Genomic DNA, 19,828 nt, shown 5'->3' on the forward strand with positions numbered 1-19,828 from the left:
AGATAATCCAGTAGTTCTGTCAACTCAGCAACACAGAGGTCAGGGAGCCTTTAATTGTTTTCAGCAAAAGCATACCCGTCATCTATAGGATAACGGCAATGGTCTCCCAGTATTGTTACAGCTAGGGAGTATCTTCTGATTTCTCAAGGGGTGCTGTAGCAATCTCAGCACCCCCATTTCTCACAGCTATGGTAGTGGGTGTAGAATTGATAAAGATAAACTTAGTTTGCTTAGAACCAGCGCTCCATGAAGAGCATGTCATCAATGACACTTCTCCAGCAATCTTCTCCATTTCATTCCAGGACGAGCCAATCTATCAGTGCTCCTCATTGGTGTCATGTCTCCATGTTTTAGGTCATCTGCTCTTCCTTTACCTTCCTTCTATAGAAGAAAGGAAGTGAAACATTTTCTTTCTTTTCATGTGAGTACACCACAAGAAGATGTCAATAATCAATACACTAAGTTATTCCCCCAAAAGGTGGCAGTATGACCTAAATCAATTACCTGAACTTGTACTGGGTGTGGGGTGAGCCTAGACAAAGTATTGAACTTTAAACTGATCACCAAAATAAAACAGAACAAACATTTAAACTAATGTATTTAGGTTTTTATTCATATACAGTGGCCAGACGGTCTGGTCCAAGGCTACAGACTTGGCTTCAAGATCAAATTAATACAGAGAGATTTATTTTTCCAATAATTTTATTTGACAGTTAAAAATAAGGTTGAAAATTAAATCATCTTATAAATGTACACGTCACTTGTAAAACAAGTCGTAGGCATATTTAATTATCAGAAATCTCCTAATAAATCACTTATTTTTCAAAATGACTAAATATATAGATCTTTTATACGGCTATATCCTCATTGACATCATCAAAAGCGCAATTAGCTTGTTTCTGCTTTGAGCTGTTGAAGAAAGGGGGTGCCTCTCGATTCACCCCGGGGAAAAACGCTTCATTAAAATGCAATGGCTTCTTAGTATCTGAGGTTCGAGAGGAAAACAAAGCAGTCTACATTGTGTCCTTTAGTAGTCCACAAAATAACTAAAATAAATATCTGTGGCCATATGGCTTTTAACCTGCTTGCTTAAGTCCACTGTATAACTGAGTCCACCTGTGTACCATAACTAATACCATGACTATGGACACTACAGAAAGACATAAATGAAACTCCTGACCTGAACCCCAAATGATCAAATGTGTATTAGGCATACAGTACATACAAATATATTTGCACGTTCTTACTAAAACCCGAAAACATAGTGTCTGATTAATTGTCTGCATAAGGGATCATATTCCTAGACAGTTGTTGAAAATGTCCAACTGCAGTGATGGGAGGTTCACAGGTCTCAGAAAAAACAACAAAGAAGTCTATTTATTCCGCTCTCTCCTGCTCCCCTGGCCTGGATCGAACTGCGGCCCTTGTGTGATGTCAATGCTCTGCGGTATCAGATTTGTCCTTACTGGCAATATCGAGCAGATCCCTCACATTGATTACAGTGAGGTTTATATTTTTATGCCGTCTCGCTTAGGGATTTGTACCTTGATGTTAAACTGGCGTATCTTGTTACAGCTCTCATACGACTACAAAATTACCAACATTTGAGACACATTCTGAGAAAAGTGTAACGACCCAGCTAACAGAACATGGGCCGAGATTTTATTTTTATTTTTTTACAAAGAGGCTCTATTGCAAAGGTAGGTCTTATGAGCCCCAAATTATGTGCTAACCTCAGAGGCCGAGCCAATTCACAGAAAGTACATGATTATCATAGTGAGGTCATGCCATTAAAAGAAAGATGTTGCTACTTGAAAACACTTTTCTAGAAGGGACAACATTTCAAAACAGAGACAAAAGAAATATGAAACTCTGGACAAGGTCAAAGAAAGTTGATTGTTCAATGACAAAGCAATCTGAACATAGCAGGCTCCTACGTGAAGTTCTGCGTTTGAGAACGTTTACAATAGTCATAGCTAATGCTACGTACCACATGAAATATGGGAAGAATCAAGGTCTAGTCTGTATTGCACATAAATACATTGTAAGTTGAGATAAATGCTTATTCAAGTGTGCATAACATGTTCAATACATTCCCAGCACAGTATGAATCAACTGTTGAAGCTAAAATGGATGAAGTTCAAATGATGCCTACGCAGACAAAAAAAATTTAATCTAAAATGATAGCGTAACCACGATGACAATAGCATGGTACAGGTATTTCCATCTCCAGCTTAACTGTCCACCAACAAGTACAGTGTTCTATGTTGTTGTTTTTTTAGGCCACATTAAGGCTCGAGGGGAATTGAACTTCACTACCGTCTGGTTGGCTTCTTCGCGATCTGGCCGGCAGTCAAATGAGTGAGCAGCAGCAGTTTGTCGGGAACCCTCCTGCAAAGACACCCTCGCCCCTCTACCATCCCTACAGAGCAGTTAAAAGAGAAGATACTTCTAACCCCTCATACAGGGTCAGATGTAATGGTTAAGGTTAGGATTGGGGGTCTGGTGGTTAAGGGAAACAACTCCTACCGTTTTGCCATCCCAGGCTCAGAGGCATATTGGTGCAGCTACTGCTCAGAGAGTCAGCTTGGCCTGGCTTTTGTTTGTGTGGGAGGAAGGGGATGGATTACGGTCTGCGTGCTGAATGGACTAAGCTCTGGTCAGCTAACTTTACGCTGGGTCGGCTGGCTGGGGCTCAGAATCCGCATCGACAGCCGGATACAAGGGGATCCAAAATTAGCTTGACCACCCTGCTCGTGAGGACTATAGGTCCGTCTAGTGAAGCCTCAGGTTATGGGGGGGGGGGGGGGGGGGCAAAGTGCTTAGAGGGAGAGAGAGAGGTGGAAAAGCAAAAAGGCTTAATGTGAAAGATAAAGGAGCACCTCGGGGGCAGTGAGGTGCTACCTAAGACAGGCAAGCACATGTTGTACAATTCCATGAGTGTACAAGACGTCGGGAACACCTGCTGTTTCCGTGAGACTGACCAGGTGAACGCTATGATCCCGTATTGACGTCACTTGTTAAATCCACTTCAACGTCAGTGTAGATGAAAAGGGAGACTGGTTAAAAGAAGGATTTTTTCTTAAGCCTCGAGACAAATGAGACATGGATTGTGTTTGCGTGCCATTCAGAAGGTGAATGTACAAGACAAACGATTTTAAGCGCCTTTGAACGGGGTATGGTAGTAGGTGCCAGGCGCTCCGGTTTGAGTGTGTCAAGAACTGCGACGCTGGCTAGGTTTTTCCACGCTCAACAGTTTCCTGTGTGTATCAAGAATGTTCTACCACCCAGAGGACATTCAGACAATTTGACACAACTGTGGGAAGCATTGGAGTCAACATGGGCCAGCATTCCTGTGGAACGCTTTGAACAACTTGTAGAGGACATGCCCCGACGAATCGAGGCTGCAAAAGGGGGGTGCAACTAAATATTAGGAAGGTGTTCCTAATGTTCTGTACACTCGGTGTATATTAAAAACAGAGGCATTCTCCAATCATCTTCACATTTCACCTCAGGATTGTTATGTGGCACAGCATGAGGGCTGGGCTCTAATCATAGTCACTTTACAGTACATACAACAACAACAAAAAACAGGTGAGGGGGACAACACGTGGAAAACAGCCATGAAAACACCACAGTAAATTTGAACTTCAACAACTGACAAGACAAACGATCGGAAAAGGCAGCAGTATACTTAGGATTTTTTTTTATAGATCTATGAAAAGATTATTCCTGATTCTAGAGAAAGGAGGCTTTAGCAGTAAAACTAGAGTTTTCCCCCTAGGATTTTGTTTTGTTTTCTTCCTTGAAGGCACACAAACTACTACGCAAATATAATCAAGTGTGCAAAAAAAGCTTATTAAAATAATTAGAATGAGAAAAATAGTTTGTATTTCACTTGAGGGAGGATCAAGGTAGGAATCTATGACGGGGGGGGGGGGGGTGTGCTTTACAACCGATCCAAATTACTCTGCGATTTATATTGGCACTTAGTTACCGTTAGTGCAGACGCAGACCCCTTGCAAATGCCATGCAGTTCACACCTGCAGTGTCTCACATCTGGGTTGGGAGGGCAATTCTGCTGTGATTTGGGTCATTTTTGCAGGGGGGGAGGGTAGAGGTCTCAGTGGACAGTGTGACTCCAGAGTTAGTGTGGTGAGTGACACAGAACACCCTTCTCAGAGTGAGTGGTCTGGTCTGGCTAGATCAATCAAATCGACCAACCCTCCCACAGTGAAGTCACGCATTCAAAAATATATCACACTCTTTAATGGTAGACATTGAAAAGCAGCACTTTGGAGTCTCTCCCTTCTGTTATTCATCTCTTATAATTCCCCAGATCACCTCTCCGTTTTAAAGAGCAGTGGTAAAGCCATTATCCAGGGTTCCTCTTATCCAGTCCGGTCTCTCCATCACCCCTCCTCTTCACCCCTACTCACCTGGGACCTAGTTAATGGGGGCTTGCGGGTTGACGATGACCTGGATGACAAAGTCCTTCTGGATCTTGGTGTCCTGCAGGCGGGTCTTGTCCGTGAGCAGCTTGCCCGAGAAGAACCAGCGCTGGTGGGCTGTGTCGATGTCCTCCTGGGCCTGCAGCTGCTTCTTCAGCTGCCCGATGGGGTCGGCCATGCTGGCGCTGAGGCGCAGGTCCTTGCCCGTGGAAAGGCGCACCTTGAGCTGGAACTCCTTCTTGGGGGCAGCGGTGGGCTCGGGGTTGTCACCGGGGTCCTCGTCGCTGCGCTCGGAGATCAGGTTGACCGGAGGGGCCAGGCAGTAAACGGGCAGCTGGTAGCAGCTACCTAGCTCGTCATAACACTCCGTCAGGGACCCTGGAACACACAAAGGAAAAACATGTTTGGGTTGTTAAATGTGTTATTTCACAACTGCACAGACAGTTGTCTTGACTCAGGCATGAATCAAAGAAACATATTTTATTATCAGGTTAATAGTTGTCCAATCAGAGCATGGTGTAATATCGTCATTGTTCCAAACCAAATGTACCGACAGCCTATTCAGGTTTCATAATGTGCCCCCGGGGATGATAGCTTCCCTCATAACACAGTTCTGCAGTGTAATGCTGGCTCCATCACCATGGCATGAACCAGGTCTCGTCTGTAGTCCTCACCGTGAGGCAGTGTGATGCTGGCTCCATCCACTATGGCCTGGGCCAGCTCGTGGTCGTTGCACTCCAGGGCCACAGTGGCCGCCTTCAGGGCGTCCCATATCTCCTTGCGTCCCTCGAAGGCCGGCGCCGTGTCCCAGAACTCATCCCTCTTACTGCGGAGCTGGCCCTCCGTCATGGGGTAGTCACTCTTCCACTTGGGCTTGTCCTTCTTGAGGGGCTCATTGCGACCTGCAGGGAAGAATCAACAGATGTTTTTTTGTAGTATCAACCTATAGACTATGTGCCACAGTATTGTTACACAGCTTGCATTGAAACAAGTACGGTTTTAGTCACATGCCTAGGTAATATACAGTACTGTATACTGGGTTACATCCCATATAGGCTTGGGTGGTATACCATATACATTGGGTGGGAGGGGTCCTTGTGTGCACTGACGGTAATACCATATACCCCGATATGGTACAGGAACCATATGAAAATCTGCATAGTGCCCAACCCTAGTGCCGATACCCATTATAGCCTATACATTACCAGGGTTCGTTCTGAATCAAAAGTGGCTTAGGTGGTGGGCGTGGCAGGGGGCACGGCTAAATGTTCACACAGCACATCTTGGCGGCGTAGAGAAAACAATTTAATTTTTAAAGCCAATTTCTAGCAATTCCACAAATTTCCCCATGGAGCTAAGAGAAATGTCCTCAAATTCTATGTATTTTGCCATGGCTAATGCAGTGTTGTTTGCTCAAACAATCTATTCACCTGGACTGTCTAGCTTTTATTTTGGTGATTGTAACATGCTCACCACACCTCTCGCATTACTTCGCGGGAGTTCCAAATAAATTGACACATATATTGTTATTCAATAATTTCATCCAAACCGCTCACATGCGTCAACGAGCATCTGGGCACTAAAATAGAAGTTGGTTCTATTTTTGATGCTTGACGCGTTGCAAGTTCCGCCTCCCATCTCCTCATTGGTTTTTAGGAGCATATATCCATGAGGGTGATTGAAAGCTGAACTGAGATCCACACACCAGTCCAGTTTGTGGTGGCAATGCACCTTAAAAAGTTGGTTGCCAAACGCCATAAAGTCCACAGAAAAAGAAGACCGAAGGAGGAGAGATTACCAGAAACTAACAACGTTTACCTTTTTATCTGCGGATTAATTGTCAGAGTAGAGGACCTTGTGCATTTCAGGTAAAATAACAGCCCAATGTTTATATCCCAGGACAAATTAGCTACCAAGAGCAAGCTAGTTAGCTAAATTGCCATGAGTGGTTTCATGCAAATTCTGTCCGAAATTAATATAGTTGGTTCAGAGTTTGCTTTGATATTTCAACCTGCGTGTCCTGATGGCGTCTGGTGTGGCTGGACAAAATCACAATACGTGCCATGGCGCACACGCGTGCCCAGTCTAATCAGCATGTTAATTCTCAAATATTAGAATAAAAATATGTAGAAAAGATCTATATTATGTGTTTTAGTCATTTAAGTTGATGTCATGGCAACGTTAGCTAGCTAAACTCATGCGCAGAAACACGCCATCAGGTCTAACGGTACAGGCCGTCAAATCAGAGGCAATCCTTTGATATAAAGTTGTTTTTGACCAAAACAACGTGCCAGTTTGTCACTTTCACAAGGCCGGAGTAATAACATGTTCGACTACTTAAGACATTGGCTCAAATCCAGGTTGTGCCTTTAGTAAGAATATCACTTCTCTCTGACTTCTCAAACCCCAAACCCAGGCCTGGTCTGGTCTGCTTGGTATGTTTTGCAAGAGTTCCCGGAAGTCTGGCGATGTTGCCCCTCTGAGTTTACAATCTCTGTGGTTAAGTTGCACATTATTGTTTTCAACATGTGTGAGTTTAGCTAGCTAACGTTGCCATGACATCGCCTACAAGTGTGAGCTGGGATTTCTATTGGAGAAGCAGTTTTTGCCCAAATGTATTGTGTAACCAGATTTTTCTGCCATTGAAAGCATGTAAATTCAACAACAAAATTTGGGGTGGCAAAAACGTTCAGTGTAAACTTAAAATGACTCTCTCCTTCACTGTAGCCAACGTGAGTAAAACATTTAAACGTGTTAACCCTCGCAAGGCTGCAGGCCCAGACGGCATCCCCGGCCAAGTCCTCAGAGCATGCGCAGACCAGCTGGCTGGTGTGTTTACAGACATATTCAATCAATCCTAAACCCAGTCTGCTGTCCCCACATGCTTCAAGAGGGCCACCATTGTTCCTGTTCCCAAAAAAGCTAAGGTAACTGAGCTAAATGACTACTGCCCTGTAGCACTCACTTCTGTCATCATGAAGTGCTTTGAGAGACTAGTCAAGGACCATATCACCTCCACACTACCTGACACCCTAGACCCACTCCAATTTGCTTACCGCTCCAATAGGTCCACAGACAACGCAATCGCCATTACACTGCACACTGCCCTAACCCATCTGGACAAGAGGAATACCTATGTAAGAATGCTGTTCATTGACTACAGCTCAGCATTTAACACCATAGTACCCTCCAAACTCGCCATTAACCTCGAGACCATGGGTCTCGACTCCGCCCTGTGCAACTGGATCCTGGACTTCCTGACGGGCCACCCCCAGGTGGTGAGGGTAGGTAACAACATCTCCAGCCCGCTAATCCTCAACACTGGGTCCCCACAAGGGAGCGTTCTCAGCCCTGTCCTGTACTCCCTGTTCACCCACGACTGCGTGGCCATGCACGCCTCCAACTCAATCATCAAGTTTGCAGACGACACTAGAGTGGTGGGCTTGATTACCAACAACGACGAGACGGCCTACAGGGAGGAGGTGAGGGCCCTCGGAGTGTGGTGTCAGGAAAATAACCTCACATTCAATGTCAACAAAACAACGGAGATGATTGTGGACTTCAGGAAAACAGCAGAGGGAGCAGCCCCCCTATCCACATCGATGGGACAGTAGTGAAGAAGGTGGAAAGTTAAGTTCCTTGGCATACACATCACGGACAAACTGAAAGGGTCCACCCACACAGACAGCGTGGTGAAGAACGCGCAGCAGCGCCTCTTCAACCTCAGGAGGCTGAAGAAATTCGGCTTGTCACCAAAAACACTCAAAACTTTTACAGATGCACAATCGAGAGCATCCTGTCAGGCTGTATCACCGCCTGGTACGGCAGCTGCTCCACCCATAACCATAAGGCTCTCCAGAGGGTAGTGAGGTCTGCACAACGCATCACCGGGTGCAAACTACCTGCCCTCTAGGACACCTACACCACCCGATGTCACAGGCAGGCCAAAAAGATCATCAAGGACAACAACCACCCGAGCCACTGCCTGTTCACCCCGCTATCATCCAGAAGACGAGGTCAGTACAGGTGCATCAACGCGGGGACCGAGAGACTGAAAAACAGCCTCTATCTCAAGACCATCAGACTGTTAAACAGCCATCACTAACATTGAGTGGCTGCTGCAAACATACTGACTCAACTCTAGCCACTTTTATAATGGAAAAATTGATGTAATCAAGTTCATCACTAGCCACTTTATATAATGCTTACATACATATGAGATGAGTAATGTAGGGTATCTACTGCATCTTGCCTATGCCGTTCGGGCACCACTCATTCATATATTTTTATGTACATATTCTTATTCATTCCATTACACTTGTGTGTATACGGTAGTTGTGAAATTGTTAGGTTATATTACTTGTTAGATATTACTGCGTGGCCGGAAATAGAAGCACAAGCATTTCGCTACACTCGCATTAACATCTGCTAACCATGTGTATGTGACAAATACAATTTGATTTGAACAACTCTCAAAGTTACATCCGAGGCATGTCCAAGGAATCCACGTAATAAACATGTTAACATCTAGGTATGGGGGCATGGTGTACTTTGCACATCGATGGCTATACAATCTAGCACCTGATAGGGAATGTTTGCTGCATACAGTGCACTTGGAAAGTGTTCAGACCTTCACTTTTTTCCAAAATTTGTTACGTTACAGCATTCTTCTAAAATGGATTGCTTTTCCTCATTAATCTGCACACAATACCCCTTAATGACAAAGCGAAAACAGAATTAACCTAAGCACGCGTGGCTTCGGAACAAGTCTGAATGTCCTTGAATGACCCAGCCAGAGCCCGGACTTGAACCCGATCTAACATCTGTGGAGAGATCTGAAAATAGCTGTGCAGCGACGTTCCCCATCCAACCGAACAGAGTTTAATAGGATCTGTAGAGAAGAATTGGAAAAACTACCCAAATACAGGTGTGCCCAAGCTTGTAGCGTCATACCCAATAAGACTGGAGGCTGTAATCGCTGCCAAAAGGTAAAGGGTTTGAATACTTACGTAAATGTGAAATCAGTTTTTATTTGTAGTAAAACCTGTTTTTGCTTTGTCATTATGGGGTATTGTGTGTTGTATTGGGGGCTCCCGAGTGGCACAGTGGTCTACGACACTGCTTCTCATTGCAAGAGGCGTCATTGCAGTACCTGGTTTGAATCCAGGCTGCATCACATCCGGACGTGATTGGGAGTCCCATAGGGTAGCGCACAATTGGCCCAGCGTCATCTGGGTTTAGCTGTCATAAGAATTTGTTCTAACTGATTTGCCTAGTTAAATAAAAAGGTTAAACAAAATAAAAATACCCAAAAATTTATAAATAAAAAAGGGAAAAGGGATTTAATCAATTTTAGTACAGGGCTGTAATGTAACAAAATGTGGAAAAAGTCACAGGGTCTGAATACTTTCCAAATGCATTGCATGTCTGGCCTGTCAAGTGTCGATGGTTCTGGAAGACATGAAAGGGCAAGGGGTGTCCCACATCACCTCTGCAAAGGCTGCAATCCAGGCACTTTTCACTTCCTTCAACTGTTGGCTGCAAGCACTTTCTATAACACATTTTCAAGTAGAACGGACTACACAGTAGATAGGTAAGAAGACTTCAATACCAGCAGCCATTGATTTGATAAAGCCATTCATATTTATACAAAAACCTTTTGATTTTCGATGCAAGGTGAATAATAACCTAGTAAAATAATGTTTGAGGGGGCTTAAACAATGGGGGGGGGGGCATTACCATGTGGAAAGAGAGCAAAAAATGTTGTGGTGTCAATGCCTGGTATAGCATGACATTATAATAGGATATTCAATAGCCTCGGTACAATAAGGTCATAGTACCATATTGCTAGGTGTACCAGACACATGAAAAGGCTAGAGTCCTTAAAACTGCCCTACAAAAGATACTCAGGAAGCTGATAGACATGACTTTGCTCTGGCTATGCCACAGCCTGCCGTGGCAGCGTTAGATATTCCATGAGGACTAATACACCTATAATCCATTCCTCATCAACATTATAACAAAGTCCTCCCCTCTTTGCCAGAACCAGGGCAGAAAGGTGAGCCATGAAACATCTCCTGCACATCCATCATTCCAGTGTTAAATTGCTATATTGTAATTTACTTCGCCGCCATGGCCTATTTATTGCCTTACCTCCCTTATCCTACCTCATTTGCACACACTGTATAGACTTTTTCTACAGTATGTTTGTTTTACTCCATGTGTAACTCATGTGTCACACTGCTTTGCTTTATTCTTGGCCAGGTCACAGTTGTAAATGAGAACATGTTCTCAACTAGCCTACCTGGTTAAATAAAAGGTGAAAAAAAACTGAGCGATCTAAACTCTGCACATTTGCATGCGAGAGCAAAGGAGGCATTCCGAGCATACAATGGAGTTGAATGCCTGAATATTTCCCTTTCTGTGCCATTCCCGGTCCAGATATTGTTTGGCACCCTCGGCGTTGCACCGGGTACACAAAGTATGGGAGTTGTGCATTCCTATTCCCCAAACGTCTCACTTGGCACTGATACAAGAGTTAACAAGATATTTACGGAGTGTTTGGGCCTGCCCGTCTGGAGAATCTCTCTACATTGCCCCCCCCCCCCCCAAACACACACCCACCCTATCAATGTTTATAATTAGGGCATGCAGACAGTACTGCACATGTACATCTGAAACATTAGCCGTGCTTAGCATTGGATTAGCACTGCACACCTCGCGGGGCAGCCCTGCCAGGAAAACACTTTTCAGCACCAGGCTGGCCCAGCATACAGAGATTCTAAAGTGCGTCCTGTCTCGGTCTGTAACACATAACCTAAAGGAGAGACGGCTTAATTGGACTCCGGCAGACAGCTGACAAGTGGCTCTCAGAATGGCAGAGAGAGAGGAGGGTCCCCGGTCTCCCAGGACATTGTGCCAAACTGAGCAGCTGGGTTTTAGTCGGCACCGAAGCGTGGCTTCGGCACAGACTGCCGCAGGTACTAAACAGGCCTAAGCCAGGTTAGCTTGCACCCGAGCGAGCATTTAAACAGGTTCAAAGAAAGGAGAATATGGAGCCGATGATTGTGGTCCTAAAATGACCAGCTAGAGGTCTTGCTGATCTTCATTGTCAAGTAGGCGAACTAAGGGCAGCAAGGAGGGGCAACAAAGACAGTTGCCAAGTATCTAAAAGGTTGCCTTTCCTCCAAACAAATTATTTATAGTGCAGGCAGCTTACAAGGAGTAACTAAATCGGGGGGGGGGGGGGACACACACACGCTGTAGGATTTGTAGGGCGTGTAACGTTGGGTCTTCCTACTAGCACTTAGGCAGGGTGGTGGACAAGTCTACAAGGGCTGTTGGATTAGGCAGCACACAGGACCAAGACACACAGCTGTGTGTGTGTAACACTATGATGATGTAAGGGACACGATACATGTTCAACTCAACATACAGGCTAATAAGTCTTGGAAGAAAAGACCGGAAGACTTACCAGTCATCATATACAGAGCCTTCAGATAGTATTTACACCCCTTGACTTTTTCCACAATTTGTTGCGCTACATCCTGAATTTAACATGGATCAAATTGAAGTTTTTGGTCACTGGGCTACACATGTCAAAGTAGAGTCAATAAGTATTATGGCAAGCCTAAACAAGTTCAGGACTAAAAATGTGCTTAAGCCACAAGTTGAATGGCTGTGATAGGAGGAAATGGAAGATGGCGCAACAGCATTGTAGTTACACCACAATACTAAGCTAATTGACAGAGTGAAAAGGAAGCCTGTACAGAATTTTAATAAACATTCCAAAAGATGCATCCTGTTTGCAACAAGGCACTAATGTATACTGCAAAAAAAGTGTGGCAAAGCAATTAAACTTTGTCCTGAATACAAAGTGTTATGTTTGGGGCAAATCCAATACATTACTGAGTACTACTTGCCATATTTTCAAGCATGGCGGTGGCTGCACATTGTTCTGGGCAATGTTGCTTTGAAGCTGCGTACGTGTGCTTCTCCCCTCAGACTGCCATCCAGAAGAAATATTAACCAGCGCAGAGAAGCACACGACTGAACATCTCAACTTAGAGTTTTCCCCTTTAGTTACCACCATCAACATTTCGCTCTACTGTGGGAATTGTGCTAGAGTAAATGCAATATTAGCCACTTTCAATGTAACATAGTGAAAAAACAAAAATGAACTATGCAAGAGTATGCTAAACTAACGGTGCAGACAGAGCGCATTGGATTAGGATTCTATTGCATTGACAGGCATAAATCAGGCCTGTACTCTACACAGACCGGTATGCCATAACCAATCAGAGCTGCAGTAGGCCTATATGCAAATAGCCATCGCTATATATGGATCTGTGCAATTGACTTTGAACTGGACTGTGTTTACAGCATGAGTGGTTGCGAGTTCATGCGCATGTTGAGATCAGTGACAGCCGCATGTAGCAACCTGTGCACATTTGATCATTTTCTTTGCTAGTTAGTGAGTTATTATCCCAGTTCTAGCTAATTTCTAGTTAACAATGGGGCAGTTGTTGCTTCCTACAAGAGCACAAAATGTGTGCATTTCTGGCTCTTTGAAAAGCAAGTCAGGTAAAGAGCTTTTTTTTATGTCTTAAAGAGGCAGTGTATTTTGAGACGGTCTTGAATTAGGTAAGTGGCCAATAGGCAGAGGGTAGCACAATTATTCTGATTGTCTAATAATGGGGTAAGGGAATAATGCATTTTATTTTGTAAAATGGTTTCTTGCATCAAACATTTTCAGTCACCTTGTCTGAAGGACACGTGGATACACAGGTTGTCAGGCCCTGCATGTTTTTTTCTCTTGTTTTTTCCTCTGTAGTCTCATGGAATGTAGGCCTACATTGAATACCACACATTTACTGGTACTGTTGCCTGAATGAAGCTATTTCCATGTTAAAATGTCACGGGATGCATTTTTCTCCATTGTTTTTGATGGTAAGCCACCCTGGAAGGCTAACATTATGATCAAATAGCCACAGTATCCTACTTGGCCACTGTTAAAAGTGTAACTTAGAACGGGTACAGCCTTAGCGTTCACAGTAAACACACGCCTGAAGTTGCACAGAATTCTGCACTCAGCAGACCTGAAATTTGCTCAGTGCAGAATTTTTTTCTGAGGGAACATTAGTTATGGGTATGCTTGTAATCGTTAAGGAATGGAGTTTTTCCAGGATAAAAAAAAGAGAAAGCTAAGCACATGAAAAATCCTAGAGGAAAACCGTGTTCAGTCTGCTTTCCATCACACACTGGGAGATTTCCGCAGGATAATAAACTAAAACACAAGGACAAATCTACACGAGTTGCTTACCCAGAAGACGGGGAATGTTCCTGAGTGGCCGAGTTACAGTTTGAACTTCAATCTGCTTGAAAATATATGGCAAGACTGGAAAAATGGTTGTCTAGCAATGATAAACAACCAATTTGACAGCCCTTGAAGAACTTAGAAGATATTATAAAATCCAGGTGTGCAAAGCTCTAAGACTTACCCAGAACGACGCACGGCTGTAACCGCTGCCAAAGGTGATTCTAACATGTATTGACTCCGGGGTGTGAATGAGATATTTCAATCGTGTTTTCACTTTGTCATTATGGGGTATTGTGTGTAGATGGGCGAGGTAAAAAAAAACACATTTAATCCATTCTGAATTCAGGCTGTAACAACAACATGTGGAACAAGTTAAGAGGTATGAATACTTTCTGAAGGCACTGTAGCCTAGACTAGGCCTTTGGAAAAAGTCTATAGACTAGGCTAATGTGTAGTCCTGATTACCAGTTAACTGATTTGGCAACACAATCCAGCAAATAGTTCAGAAATGTTTACGGGCCATTTGCAGGTGTGCGGATGAGAGCATCTCCTCTGGCCACCCATCGTGAATCAGTGTTGCCAAAGCATTGGAGACACATTGTAGCCACATGACGCAATAAGCAGGGTGTGCTCCTCATGTGGGGCTTGTAAAAGTTGTTCAATGGGTTGAGGTTATGATGGGGCAGATAACGCCACACTTGGGTGTTGGTGAAATGCATTTTACAGACATGGTTGCATTTACAGAACATAACTTTTCAGAACATGAAGAAATAGCCCACCGCTACAGGCTGTTAAAAAGCATGATCTTGGGTGCAAATTAATAAGTTACAATCATAGCTCCCCCCCTCCCCGGATGCTACTAAATACAGGGTGGATTTCTGTGCCTGGAGACCTACAGCCTGCTTTCACCTCTGCAATGTCAACATTGAAGTAGGTCAATTTCAGCCCTGAACCAACAGAGCTGAAAAGCATATCCGCAAGACTAGGAAGTATCCCTTTCACATACAGTACTGCCATATAGGAATAAATTATATGAAAGTCAAAACCGTTTCAAGTAGAAACACAGCCCCAGTGACATACTGGATAATCTTCGCCACCCGATGAAGGGCCTTGCAGTCGTGGACAGCACTTTCCCATACCAGGCTGTGATGCAACCCATCGGGATTCTCTCGATGGTGCAGCGGTAGTATATGGAGAGGACCCGGGGTGGCATGCCAGATTTCTTCAGCCGCCTTAGGAAGTAGAGGCGCTGTTACACCCTCTTGACAAGAGTGGTGGCGTTGGCCCATGGTCTGTGACGTAGATGCAGAGAAACTTAATCTACTGCAGTCCCGTTGATGTGGACCGAGGCGAGTTCCCTCCTCTGCTTCCTGAAGTTAACAATCAAGTCTTTTGTTCTGCTGACATTGGAGGAAGAGGTTTCTGTCCCACAATGCCAGTTCTCTTACCTCCTCCCTATAGACTGACTCGTTGTTGGTTATCAGGCCGACAATCTTGGTTTCTTCAGCAAACTTGTGAGTTAGTGTCGTGCAAAGCCACACAGTCATGGGTGAATGGGAGAGGGCAGAGGACACCCCCCTGGGGGGCCCATGTGTTAAGAGTCAGTGTGAAGGAAGTGTTGTTGCCAATCCTCACAGCCTGTGGTCTGCCTTTCAGGAAGTCCTTGGAGGGAACAATAGTGTTGAATGCTGAACTGTAGTCAATGAACAGCATTCTCACATAGGTGTTCATCTTGTCCAGACGTGTTTGGGCCGTGTGAACAGCGATGGAAATGGCATCTTCCGTGGATCTGTTGAAGCAGTAGGCAAATTGGGGTGGATCCAGTGTGCCTGGCATGCTGACCATGACCATCCCTGTTATTATCTATGCAGAGTCATTTTAATAACTCTACCTACATGTACATATTACCTCAATTACCTCGACTAACAGGTACCCACTGTATATAGCCTCGCTCTTTAGGTATTTTCTTAAAACTGCATTGTCTGTAAACACTTCACTGTAAGGTCAACACCCGTTGTATTCGGCGCATGTGACAAACAACATGTTATTTGATTTGACCAGCCTCCCGAAGCACTTCATGACGACAAGGGTGCATGCGCGGGCGATAGTAATTTGCCCATGTCACCTCTGTTTTCTTGGGAAAAGGGATGATTGTGGTCTCCTTGAAGAGAGTGGGGACTACAACCTGGTACAGGTTGAAGATGTCTGAGAAGATGCCCGCCTGTCAGCACACACGCTGGGGACGCAGCAAGGGATGCCATCTGAGCCAGTGGCTTTGTGAGAAATTCTGTGAATACTCACATCAGCCTCGAAGAGCGAAAGCGCCTGGTCACCCGGAACAGCGAGAGCCTTTCTGGATGGCTCAGTATCGTATGCCTTAAAGTGAGCATAGAATGTGTTAAGCTGGTCTGGGAGGGAGGCGTCAGTGGGCATCACACAGCTGGATTTGCCTTTGTAGCCTGTGATAGCCTGTTGTCCTTGCCACATGCATCGCAAGTCAGTTGTTGAACATCGATTCAAGTTTGAGTTTGTATTGTCTTTTTGCGTCCTTAAAGGATTTCCAGAGCTCGTACCTGCTTGCCTTGTACGGGTCGCACACCACCGAGCCAAAGTTCTTTCTGCTGACATTGAATACTGCAGTACGGGCTCTCATCGTGCTACGGATTGGTCTGTTGATCCAGGGTATGTCTGGATTGTTATTTTGGTTACATCAACACATTTCCTAATGAAGCCTGTGACTGACGATGCACATTGAATGTACAAAATACTTGGAACACCTACTCCTTCCATGACAGACTGACCAGGTGAATCCAGGTGAACGCTATGATCCTTTATTGATGTCACTCGTTAAATCCACTTCAAAAATCTGTGTAGATGAAGGGGAGGAGACCGGTTTAAGATACATTTTTAAGCCTTGAGACATGGATTGTGCCTTTGAACGGGGTATGGTAGATGCCAGACGCACCAGTTTGAGTGTGTCAATAACTGCAACGCTGCTGGGTTTTTCAAGCTCAACAGTTTCCTGTGTGTATCAAGAATGGTCTACCACCCAGAGGACATCCAGCCAACTTGACACAACTGTGGGAAGCATTGGAGTCAACATGGGCCAGCATCCCTTTGGAACATTTGACACCTTGCAGTCCATGCAGAACAAACTGAGGATGTTGAGGGCAAAGGTGGTGCAATGCTATTTATTTATTGAACCTTTATTTAACTAGGCAAGTCAGTTAAGAACAAATTCTTATTTACAATGATGGCCTGCCAAAAGGCAAAAGACATCCTACGGGGATGTGGGCTGAGATTAAAAAATAAAAAATATAGGACAAAACACACATCCCGACAAGAGAGACAACACTACATAAAGAGACACCTAAGACAACAACATAGCAAGGCAGCAACACATGACGACACAGCATGGTAGCAGCACAAAACATGGTGCAAACATTATTGCGCAGTCAACAGCACGAAGGTCAAGAAGATAGAGACAACAATACATCACACAAAGCAGCCACAACTGTCAGTAAGAGTGTCCATGATTGAGTCATTGAATGAAGAGATACAACTGTCTAGTTTGAGTGTTTGTTGCTGCCCGTTCCAGTCGCTAGCTGCAGCGAACTGAAAAGAGGAGCGAACCAGGGATCTGTTAACTTTGGGGATCTTTAACAGAATGTGACTGGCAGAACGGGTGTTGTATGTGGAGGATGAGGGCTGCAGTAGATATCTCAGGGGGAGTGAGGCCTAAGAGGGTTTTATAAATAAGCATTAACCAGTGGGTCTTGCGACGTGTATACAGAGATGACCAGTTTACAGAGGAGTAGAGTGCAGTGATGATTCCTATAAGGAGCATTGGTGGCAATTCTGATGGCCGAATGGTAAAGAACATCTAGCCACTCGAGAGCACCCTTACCTGCCAATCTATAAATTATGTCTCCATAATCTAGCATGGGTAGGATGGTTATCTGAATCAGGGTTAGTTTGGCAGCTGGGGTGAAAAAGGAGCGATTACGATAGAGGAAACCAAGTCTAGATTTAACTTTAGCCTGCAGCTTTGATATGTGCTGAGAGAAGGACAGTGTACCGTCAAGCCATACTCCCAAGTACTTGTATGAGGTGACTACCTCTAGCTCTAAAGTAGTAATCACACCTGTGGGGAGAGGGGAACAGAGAAATGGTTCCCTGGCGTTTTGATGACCATGTAACTCTTTCGGACAAGGTGACTTATCAATATATTCGGCTATATTTACTCTTAGATTCAAAAATGCAAATTAGCATCAAAGTAGACATCATGCAATACTACAAATGCCTGCAAGCTCCTGCACGTCATCTCTAGCTAAACACCTTTGCTAACAGGCATTGTGTCGATTGTAAAACTTGCACAAGACAGCTTGCAGAATTGTAAATTTAAAGAAATGTTGCCAATTTAATAATTACTAAATGTAGCTAACATTAGATAGTTAATCCCAGCCTCAATTTGGCAGTGTCGTTCAGATCATCATAGCATTTGTAGTTCTTTATGATAACAGTTGCAAATATGGCTGTCTTTCTTGGGGGGGTAAATACAGTTGAATATATTAACAAGTCACCTTATCCTAGAGAGATTTACAAGGTTAGCAAAACGTCACGCCAGGGTAGGCCTACAAGAAGCACAGTCCTTATTTTAGCTATGCGTTTCTAAAATCCACTATGGGAAAAATATATGGTGGAAAAACGATTGGAACCATTTCATTGTTTGACCGCTAGGTTTTATGGGTTTTAAGACTCATGTGGTAGGTACTATTGGGTATGCACTACACTTGAGAACCTAAGGAGAAACTCCTATTGACCAGTATTATTGCACTGGACCGGGGAATTAGTAATTACATGGGTATGGCACTACAATGCACGATCTGGTAAACACTTACCATGCAATGTAATGAACTTGGTTTGTATTCGATGCACTCGAGATAACAAAACGAATACTCGTTAACTTACCTCCACGTTTTCGGTGTGTCCTTCCACCGCTCCTGGATGAACCGTGGCCCTGTGTGTCCTCGCGTTCTCTCCCAACACATCCTCCCATGATTTGTATCAGATGGCTAACTATGTCGGGGCCCCATCATTAACCAACCGCAAGCTGGTTCCAAAACAAATATATACAGATCCACTGTACAAAATTAACGAGGTCAAGTTAATTATCTTGATAGATGAATCCACAGAGTAACGGAGGTAATGTGCACGCTGGTCGAACAACTAGCTAACAAGCACGGAAGCTAGCTAGCTAACAAGCTCAATAGTACGCTAGCTATCTCCGTTTTATTATTGTTTGATGTGATCCAACGTTTCAAAAGCAGTAGTCACGTGCAGAATGTCTAGCCAGCTAAATTGGATAAAAATGTCAACAATCATTGATTGCGTTATAGTTCAACGCTAGACATTCCTCTATAAATACAAATTTAGACAGGTTCGCTTTCTTTGTAGCCAACAGTTAAGCAACTTTCTTGCTAGCTAAAAAATTTGTAAGCAGAATTTTATGCACTAGCGACCGGGTAAATATTGTAAACATATAGCTAACTAACTTAGATAAAACAATTGATTGTGTATATGGAGAATTTCCAACCCTTCTCATTTTTGTCAGCCTGGTTTTAAATCCCCCTTCCCTTTCTGGTGCAGATAGACACACTAACTTTTTACGCCTGCGCGTTCTCGGGGGGAAGGGGGTCAAACGATTGAGAGTTTGTTTTTAAATGTTATTTTATATTTCTTCAGAGAAAATATAATTGTAATGATGCTCTATGTTTTTTGTTTTGTTATTGTATTGTAATTCGAAATTGTATTTAAAAATAATAATAATAATATTGAAAGTCCACAACCTTGCTAAAAATGTACTTGCTACATTTAGCAGATGCATGGGCCAAGTAATTAAATACAATATAATATTTACAACATACAAAGTTGTCTTTGGAATATGCACTTGGCCACTTCCACAACAAACAAATGGTGTATTATTTGGTTAGTAAAATATCTAGCTACTGCTGTATTACCCTGCAAAAAAAAAATAGAATTGCACCTTTATGCATGT

The 19,828-nt window shown here is 43.9% G+C and overlaps 2 protein-coding genes across 4 annotated transcripts in view; both read right to left on the reverse strand.

Moving 5' to 3' along the window:
* The window catches only part of LOC139376538 (trichohyalin-like), a 375,197-nt gene that overhangs the window by 298,255 nt on the left and 57,114 nt on the right, over positions 1 to 19,828 (reverse strand). The window lies entirely within an intron of this gene.
* Positions 586 to 19,444, reverse strand: LOC139376525 (ubiquitin domain-containing protein 1). 3 transcript variants are annotated; one of them, XR_011627937.1, is made up of 5 exons: positions 19,367 to 19,430; positions 18,742 to 18,883; positions 5,126 to 5,353; positions 3,305 to 4,829; positions 593 to 3,260 (listed from the first exon to the last, which is right to left on the reverse strand). XR_011627937.1 is itself a non-coding variant. In XM_071119215.1 (4 exons), the coding sequence occupies exons 2-4, from the start codon at positions 18,827 to 18,829 to the stop codon at positions 4,447 to 4,449; spliced, it is 699 nt and encodes a 232-aa protein (XP_070975316.1). In that variant the 5' UTR covers positions 18,830 to 18,883; positions 19,367 to 19,444; the 3' UTR covers positions 593 to 4,446. The 3 variants fall into 3 exon arrangements, 1 of the variants encoding a protein (XP_070975316.1); XR_011627936.1 differs by having other exon boundaries at positions 586 to 2,502; positions 2,556 to 4,829; positions 18,742 to 19,430; XM_071119215.1 differs by having other exon boundaries at positions 593 to 4,829; positions 19,367 to 19,444.

The sequence above is a fragment of the Oncorhynchus clarkii genome, chromosome 20 (assembly GCF_045791955.1).
Source record: "Oncorhynchus clarkii lewisi isolate Uvic-CL-2024 chromosome 20, UVic_Ocla_1.0, whole genome shotgun sequence".
Classification (NCBI taxonomy): Eukaryota; Metazoa; Chordata; class Actinopteri; order Salmoniformes; family Salmonidae; genus Oncorhynchus; species Oncorhynchus clarkii.

Excerpts from the sequence above, each read along its gene's own strand:
- LOC139376525 (XM_071119215.1), bottom strand. The coding sequence starts at position 18,829 with ATGGGAGGATGTGTTGGGAGAGAACGCGAGGACACACAGGGCCACGGT. Across the intron at positions 5,354-18,741 it reads GACACACCGAAAACGTGGAG|GTCGCAATGAGCCCCTCAAG; the intron begins GTAAGTTAACGA and ends TCTTCCCTGCAG. Across the intron at positions 4,830-5,125 it reads CAGCATCACACTGCCTCACG|GGTCCCTGACGGAGTGTTAT; the intron begins GTGAGGACTACA and ends TGTGTGTTCCAG.